The sequence below is a fragment of the Chrysochloris asiatica genome, unplaced genomic scaffold (genome assembly GCF_000296735.1).
Source record: "Chrysochloris asiatica unplaced genomic scaffold, ChrAsi1.0 scaffold00077, whole genome shotgun sequence".
NCBI lineage: Eukaryota > Metazoa > Chordata > Mammalia > Afrosoricida > Chrysochloridae > Chrysochloris > Chrysochloris asiatica.
The window spans coordinates 4,478,745-4,488,288 of record NW_006408595.1 but is presented as its reverse complement, the minus strand read 5'-3'; the positions used below and the strand labels follow the sequence as shown (position 1 = coordinate 4,488,288).

Sequence of the window (9,544 nt, the reverse complement as noted above, 5' to 3'; positions counted from 1 at the left end):
ATACATACATATATACATATTTACTTAATATATCCATAGTATTAAATGTGTCTGTTAATCTTTCCTGATTTATATTGATATTTATAGGGAAAAATAAACAATAAGTCTGTGTATGATTGAACTACAGATGTGATTTTTCTCCGTTGTCATTCATATTTAAAGTAATTAGAAGGAAAAATGTTCAGAGGTGCAATAATTTGTCTAGTCTCTCATCTATTTTAAAAACATAGCAATACTTACTGAAGAAGAGTTTAGCTATTTGAGGAAAGATGGCAGGGAAAACATTTCCCAAATAACTCCTCTCACATTATATACTAACCGTATTTTCAGATAAGTCCAGGAGACACATTTTCTGAGAAATCAAATGGAATAGATTTGAAATTGGTGCTTTATAAGATGAAACAGAATATATAGTGGATGCTACAATAACCCAGGTATTGAATTGGTACCACTATTTTGAGTCCTGGTGTGACCCCGTATGATAAGAACTAGACCACAAAGTCAGTTTGAACTGCAAAGTCAGCGGTTCAAACCCACTAGCTGCTCCTCGGAAATTCTATACAGGGTCTCCATGGGTGGGAACAAACTCGACAGCACTTAGACACAACAACTATTTGGACAGTTGTGTTAATATGCCCTCTCCCTAGCAAAAACGGACTAAACTTTATTAACAACTGTAGTTGGAAGGGGACCAAAAACACTACTGGAAGACTTATTAACAACCTGTGATATACAGATGACACAACCTTGCTTGATGAAAGGGAAGAGGACTTGAATCACTTACCAATGCAGATCAAAGACTATAGCCTTCAGTATGGACTACAGTTCAATATAAAGAAAACAAAAATCCTCACAATTGGACCAATAAGCAAGATCATGATAAATGGAGAAAATATTAAACTTTCCAAGGATTTCATTTTATTGAGTCTACAATCAACTTCCAAGCAAACAGAAGTTGAGAAATGTACAAATATATTGCAATGGGTCAGTCTGCTGTAAAACAAAACAAAACAAAATACCTCTTTAAAGTGTTAAAAGAGCAAAGATGTTACTTTGAGAACTAAAAACTATGTAATCCAAACCATGGTATTTTCAATCACCTCATATGCATGTGCAAGCTGGACAATGAATAAAGAAGACTCAAAAAGAATTAAGGTCTTTGAATTAAGATGCTGGTGAAGAATATTGAAAATATCATGGACTACTAGAACAAACCAACTTGTCTTCAAGTGCTTCTTTGAAGCGATGATGGTGAAAGTTTGTCATATATGCTATGAATATGATTTTAGGAGAGATTAGTCCCTAAAGAAGGACACCATGTCTGATAAAGAAGAGGGCTAGCCATGAAATGGAAGACCCTCAATGAGATGAGCCGACACAGTGGCTACAATGCACAGCTTGGCAGTATATATACTGTTGCTCTGAGTCAGAACTGCTTTAATGGCATCTCACAACAAGAATAGCTAATGACGTTAAACATCTTTTCATGTAAAAATATCTGTATTGTGTCCCTATATCTATTAGCTTATAAGTGTTATTATGATTGAGTTTTGAGAATTGTTTGTATATTCTGGATCTAAGTTTTTTGTCAGATAATCAGATTTGCCAATGCTTTCTCCCAGTTCATAACCTGTGTGTGGATTATTTGAACAGGGTCCTTCACATAGCAAAATATATTAACTATAATTAAATATAAAAACAAAATAAAACCAAAAAAAATACTGAATGTTATAGGACTCCACTTCACAAAACACATACATTTGATATAAACCTTGATGCATCAGAAATGGTGCTAGCAGGAAACAAATCCTGGTACCATTCTGTTTTTTGAACTGATATTTCCCTAGTAAGTAATTGAAGGCAACATACCACAAACAATTTCCTGTGGTCCAGTGCTTACCTTTAAAACAGAACATTTTAATGAAATGTTTGAGAATAGTTATGGAAACAAAACTTTTCAGAACAAATTATCATCCCCTAAGAAACAAAACCTGGAGTCCTGGTATGGCACTGTAGGTTAATGCACCAGACTGTAAAGCTGTTTGAATTGCAAGATTGGTGGTTCAAGCTCACCAGCATCTCCTTAGAAACCCTATATAGGGTTGCTATGGGTCGAAACCGACTGGACGGCACTTAACAACAACAAGAAACAAAACCATCTTAATGAATATTATTGAGATAGAGAAAAACATCACTGTATTAATTAGGGCATGTGGCTTGTTCTTCATGAAAATATAAGTCAGCTAAAATCCTTTTTAATTAAGGACCATTGATCCTCTGAAAATTAGTTAAAGAACTAATTTAGTATAATGTTTATTATAATAAAAATACAAATCAATAACTTATTGATATTCAAGCTATACTAATACTTAAGTTGAATACTATTGTACCTACTTTATCATTTAATTATAGTATGATACATTTTCTTAATCTCCTCAAAGAAGTAAACTTAGATCCCAATAAGAATTGAGAATGAAGCTAAAAGAAGGTATATAAATCTATATACTAACTCCTTAATATTAGCATAGTTTTTTTTGTTGTTGTTTTTACAAAATATTATTTTCTCCTTTTCTGACACCAGTCACACTGGTCATATGGCTTCTTGCTAATTTGTATCCTTTCTTTCCAAGGTTATATTTCTATCTGGTCTTGGAGTTTAATTTCAGTTATTGACTCTGTAGGAAGATGTTCACAATGACAATTCATGCTCATATCTCCAAAATGATATTTACAGATACATGAAAATCTTTGAATTAATTTTAAATATCTTATTAAAATGACAATTGATCTGGACCTTTCCTCTGAACTACAAAATAGGTACTTCTATGGAATCCTGGTGAGGCCCTGTGGGTTAATGCGCCAGACTGAAAAGCTATTTGAACTGCAAGTTCGGAGGGTCAAGCTCACCAGCTGCTCCTCAGAAACCCTATACAGGGTCGCTATGGGTCAGATTTGACTCGATGGCACTTAACAACAACATGACAATAACTGGGAATAGTAATATCGTTGAGTCGTCCTTTAACATCTTTTAGTATGACTAAAAAATTATTTTTTTTAAATAAAGCTATATATAGTGATTTAAGAATCAAATCCATACTCTTGAAAATTTTCCTAAGTGTCCTTCTAATTATATATGGGGTTGCTAGTGTGATTAAATGGGAAATCCATAACTTTGCCATGCCTGAATATAAACCTAGCAGATCTGTGCTGGAAGAAGTGCAGCCAGAGTGCTCCTTGAGGGCCAGGATGGCCAGACTTCATCTCTCATCCTTCTAATTATATATGGGGTTGCTAGTGTGATTAAATGGGAAATCCATATACTTTGCCATGCTGAATATAAACCTAACAGATCTGTGCTGGAAGAAGTGCAGCCAGAGTGTTCCCTGGAGGACTGGGCAGTGTTTTGTTCTATTGTGCACAGGGTCACTATGAGTCTGTACTGACTCACTAGATGACACCTAGCAACAACAACAACAAATATAAACCTGTCTCTAAAAGACAAAACTTTCTTGCAAAGAATTAGCAATATTTTAAAGCATGTATCATTGACCAAAGTGGGAAAATTAAAGCATTTTCAAACAATAAAATTGAAGAGTTTCAAGAAAATCAAGAAAGAAATAGATATATTTTAATATCCCACTTTTGTCCCAGTCCTTCCACTAAAAACTTCAACCTTCTCCACAAAGGTTGAACCTTCTCCAAAAAGATTGATCCAATGAGGCTGATGGCAGGAGTTATAAAAGTTAAATGTGTCTGCATGTTGTTAATGGCTTAGTCATCTTCACTTAAATCTCTCTGCTGACATGAATATTTCCTCCACATGCTGTCTCTGTCTTCATTTCCTAATCCCAGGAATTGTTCCCAAAACCCTACAGAGAGCCACAGGCAATCCTAACTTGTTTACTGCTGCTTGTCATCCTTTCTTGCCAAAGAATAAGCATGGCACTAAGATACAAAAGATTGATGAACCAATGCCCCTTTTAGCTTATGTCTTAATTAAGGTGACTCATTAGTGAATTTGACAAAAACATTGTCCATTACCTGCTTTGGTAAATCACATAGTCCATTCATTGGCAATATTCCTGTATTATAATTCACCAGTTCTTCATAATATTTTCAGATAAAGAGCTAATTTCTAAGATATTTTATTTTAAAGAGAGACAGTATATGTTAGCATGGAACTTTCATTTGGCTTTTATATGATGCATTGGGTTAGTTCACTAGGCATTTTTCAAATATTAGTGAAGCTGTAAAGTTATACTTCTAAATATCTTCCTGTTCAAAGTTTTTTCAACAAGGGAAAAGCTTTCTAAGAGCTAAGTTGGGGAGCAAAAAACTCCAAAAGCTACAGGAATAGTTAATTAGTAACATCTAGTATAATATGTTAAAATAAAAAAAAAAAAGAGGCTTTCACACAAATGGTGAGTGTCAACGATCACCAGGTTGGAGGAAGGCTTGCACAGACTGGGAGAAAGGGATCCACCATGTTTTTCTCTCCATCTTTTCTGTTTTTACCTGCAAGAGGAAAGATCAAGGCTGAAGGGAGAGTGTGGATTCCCACTTAGGGGCAGGAAGCCATGTAATTTGAGGATTCACCATGTTTCCTTGCTAGGCAAGTTAAAATAATGAACAAAGAAAAATATTTTCTACTAGACATTAGAGGTGGAAGTCCAAAAGAGAGAAGGATGAAGAGATGAGCTCTGGCCCCATCATCTCTCTTTCTCTCTTAAACAGTGACAGACTTTCTAAAGAAAAAGAATTGTAAATGGACCTCCCAGCCTGCCCCCATCCATCCACCACAAGACACACAAATGAAAACCAGTAAAGAACTCTTAGACCCATTGTAATTTCACTCTGCATAGTATAAGTCTACCTACTTTGTAGGGTTTTAACTAAGGGAGAAAAAACAGTGAGCTTGAAATTAAACAATGGTTCTAAAAAGTTGATCATGAGTTGGGAATGGGCATCATGGGAACTTTTCTTATGTAGTATTTAATTTATTATTATGTCTATATATGCATATATATACATATATTTACGTCTATAAATTAAACGTCAAGAAATCAAATGGCGTATTGCATTAGGCAAATCTGCTGCACAAGACCTTTTTAAAGTGTTGAAAAGCAAAGATGTCAGCTTGAAAACTAAGGTGTGCCTGACCCAAGCCATGGTATTTTCAATAACCTCATATGCATGCGAAAGCTGGACAGTGAATAAGGAAGACCATTGTAAAAATGATGCTTTTGAGTTATGGTGTTGGAGGAGAATATTGAAAGTGCCATGGGCTGCCAAAAGAACCAATAAATCTCTTTTGGAAGAAGTGCAGCCAGAGTGTTTCCTGGAGCCCAAGATGGTCAAACTTCGTCTCTCATACTTCAGACATATTGTTAGGAGGGACCACTGGCTGGAGAAGGATATCATGTTTGGTAAGGTGGAGGGTCAGAGAAAATGAGGAAGACTCCAGTGAGATGGATTGGCCAAGTGGCAGCATTGATGAACTCAAGTGTGGCAACAGTAGTGAGGTTGGCCCAGGATCGGGCAGTGTTTTGTTCTGCTGTGCATAAGGTTGCTATGAGTTGGTACTGACTTGATGGTACCTAACAACAACAACATATATACATAAATAGTGAACAAAGGGGGAAAAAAATAAAATATTTATTAAAAATAGCATTGGCAATGTTAAAACTGTAGATATTTTTATTTTCTTTCAAAAATATGAAGTCTGAAGCTGAGAGGGATTACCTCAGTACCTGTATCTGTAGGTTCTTAAGTAGATAATGTGAATCTCAAATACCTATGTTTGCCTAATGCTAAATCTTTGTCCTTCCTATCACTTCTTGCAGATAATTTAGCAATTGTATACACACACACACACACACACACACATATATATGTATATATATACATATATGTAGTCATATAATAACAGTAGTTCTATAGAAAACCATGTAATTAATAGGCTGACCATCTACTTCTTTCTGCTACTCATAGCTTCAGAGTTTGATTATTTGACATATGATGCTTCATAGTCATTATTGTCTGTCTGGTGACTGTTACTTAAATAGGAGAAATAGTTTCCAGGAAAACTATCTCTAGTCATTGCTCAATGCATATTCAGTTTTTATGGTAATGACACCAAAGATTACAAATTCATTTTTCATTTTAAGCATATGAGATTTCTAAGTCATTTTGATGAGAGACAATATTGCTAAATGTACATATATTCTGTTTATGTTTTTACTTACTTTTAAGGGAAGCTTTGGTAGCTAGCTTTTGCTATATTATCAGATTTTACTATACAACCTCTAAGGCTTTAAGTTGGAGTCCTGGTGTGGTGCTGTAGGTTAATGTGTCAGACTGCAGAGCCGTTTGAACTACAAGGTTGGCAGTTCAAGCTCACCAGCTGCTCCTCGGAAACCTTATACAGGGTCGCTATGGGTTGGCACCAACTCAATGGCACTTAACAACAACAACAACAACAACAAGGCTTTAAGTCTGGAGATGGGTCAATAAGACTGTCAGTGGTCACACAAGGAGCCTTCCTAAGCTCCTTCTACAGTGGAGTTCATTACATCATAGTAGTTATCTATCCATGTGGGATGATATCAAATAGTGTTTCTGACATATTCCTACCAATTACAGACCTTTGATCTTAGAGAAATTCTCAAGAATGCATGGAATGAATTAAATTCTGGTTATTGAGAGTAGCCACTAAGATAACCAAAAGTAGGTTCTAACAGGAGGGGCCCCTGCATTCTATATTATAGATATTATTTGCTACTAATAATATTGAGAATCCAGCTGTTGTGCATGTTTTTTTCTTAAAACAGAGTAGATTCAAGTTAATCTATGTAACAGCTCACTCTACCTCAACTGTATCTTTCAAAGAAAGATGATGGTACTCCATGAGTGCCCTGGGAAATATACATGAATCCTGGTCTCCTTTCTCATCATTTCTTCCAGTGCCCAAAGAGAGTCACCCTTACTGCCAGTTAGCATTTGATAATAAGACATTATAATAATGTTTTATTCTTAAAGGATTTGGGGTATAAAGTAGAATCTGCACTCACTTAAAAAGCATATAATGCAATTAAATACTATTATGGAAAAATGCTATAGCAGAAAAAAGATTGAGAACCCCTCCCTACTGTCCCAAGTCAAATTTGAATGATACAGGATGTTTTGTCTCAAAACCCCAATTCTCCTTGTCACCTTCAAAGAGGAATAAGGAGAATAAACAAGGAAATAGTTGGATTTGTAAGATACGAAGAGAGTGGACAGAGTCAGTGGAAGAGCCGTTTTCACATTTCTTCCTTGCTCTTTGAGTATGTCACAATGTTGGGGGTTATATGTTAGGAATGGAGAAGGGCTGAAATCTCTTCCCTATAACTTCCTAAACAGATCCCAAGTTTAGAATATAAAAGTTTTATAATAGGATAGCTGAGGACTAGTTGACAAGTCAAAGTCTTTTCTTTTCCAAACTTCCTTCATCTATGAAACAGGATTAACAGTTCTTGCCTTATCACTTCAAGAGTTTTTGTTAGGATGTTATGGTAGAATATATATGAAAAATGTGTACATATGTTGTACATGGGAATCTAAGAATGTGATTTTAAATATTTTGAAGGAATTATTTTTAACTGCATGGCATACAAGCTTAAAAAAATGAAACACAAAACAACATTTAAATCAACTAATTTTAAGCCATGGAGCAGCTGAAAGATCAAGCTGGGAAATCACTTATAATCATTTCTTCACTGTCTGTTTTTCATATTGTAATTGTACTGTGAAAACAATATATTTTAAGTTTCTATTGTTTTTGCTTGCTGTTAGGCCATCTATAAATACATCATGAATAAAAGAAAAATTGCATTATCTGTATCAGTGACTTTCTGTATAATAAATACTTCTTACCAAAAAAGAAAACAGGCTTGCATTTTAATTTCTCCACATTGGTCATTCTATCTCTAAGACTTGTTCTTTTAGTGCTGCTCAATCAGTCCCAACTCATAGCGATCCTGTATATGGTTTCCAAGCAACTGTGAATGAATTTGAACCACCAACCTTGCAGTTCACGCCAGCCTTGCGGTCTAGTGCTTATCCTATAGCTCCATACCAGGACTCCATCTCCATGACTAGATGTGCATGAAAATTTTCTTGTACAATATGAATTTTCTTTGTGTGTAAAATTTGAAGCTATAATAGTACACACTTTTTATAATGTTGTTGTTAGGCGTCATCAAGTTGGTTCCGACATACTGTGCACAACAGAAGGAAACATTGCCCAGTACTGGAGCATCCTCACAATAGTTAATACATCTGAGTGAGCCCTTTGTTGCTGTCACTCTGTCATTCCAGTTCTCTGGGGTCTTTCTCTTTTTTGCTGACCCTCCACTTTACCAAGCATGATGCCCTTCTCCAGACACGGGTGTCTTCTGATAACATGTCCAAAGTATGAGAGACAAGAGATAAAGTCTTGTCATTTTTTGCTTCTAAGGAACAGTCTGGCCATACCTCTTCCAAGACAGATTTGTTTGTTCTTTTGGCAATGCATGGTACTTTCAATATTCTGTGTCAATACCATAATTCAAATGCATACACTTGTCTCTATTCTTCCTTATTCATTGTCCAACTTTCACATGCATATGAGGTGACTGACAATACCTTGGCTTGGGTGAGGCATACCTTAGTCATCAAATGGACAACTTTGTTCTTTGACACTTTAAAGACACCTTTTGCAGCAGGTTTGATTAACTCACTGTTTTTGTTGCTGTGGATGCTGTGTACTGTTAAATTGGTTACAACTCAGAGTGACCCTATATAGAGAGCGGCTGACGGATTTCAATTGCTGACCTTGCAGTTAGCAGTCCAGTGTTTATCCTACAGTGACACACCTAATGCAATATGTCTTTCAATTTCTCCACTGCTACTTCCATGAATGCTTATTGTGGATCCAAGAAAATTGTAGTCTTTGACAGCTTCAATCTTTTCAACGTTTCTCATGATGTTATTTATTGGTCCAGTGGTGAGGATTTCTGTTTTCTTTACATTGAGGTGCAATCCATACTAAAGTTTGTAGAAGTTGATCTTCATCAGTAAGACTTTTAAGTCCTCTTCATTTTCAACAATAGCCAAGATACATCTGATGTCGGCAATGATATCCCTATTTCCAAGTCTTTGGAATCTGACCTGAATTTCTTGTAGTTCCCTGCTGATATACTGCTGCAACTGTTTATGAATTAGCTTCAGCAAAATTAAAGTTGCATGTTATATTAACAATATTGTCTGGTGAGTTCTGCATTCTGTTGTATTATCTTTCTTCGGAATGAGCACAAATATAGTTCTCTTCCAATTACTTGGCCAGGGAGCTGTCTTCTAAATTTCTTGGCACAGACGAGTGATCACCTCCAGTGACGCATCAAATTTATTGGAACATTTCTACTTGTATTTTGTCAATACCTGGAGCCTTACTTTTTGCCATTGCCTCCCATGTAGTTTGAATTTCTTCCTTCAGTACCATTGGTTCTTGATCATATGTTACCTT

The 9,544-nt window shown here is 35.7% G+C and overlaps 1 protein-coding gene across 2 annotated transcripts in view; it reads right to left on the bottom strand.

Moving 5' to 3' along the window:
• Positions 1-9,544, bottom strand: part of CNTN1 (contactin 1) — a 322,132-nt gene that overhangs the window by 103,797 nt on the left and 208,791 nt on the right. The window contains exon 20 of one of the 2 annotated variants that reach the window (XM_006865303.1): positions 4,118-4,515. The exons of the other annotated variant lie outside the window; for it this stretch is intronic. Coding sequence (XP_006865365.1) covers positions 4,436-4,515 — 80 coding nt within the window. The 3' untranslated portion in view covers positions 4,118-4,435. Of the gene's footprint in view, positions 1-4,117; positions 4,516-9,544 lie in introns of those variants that run through there. 2 annotated transcript variants of the gene reach the window in all.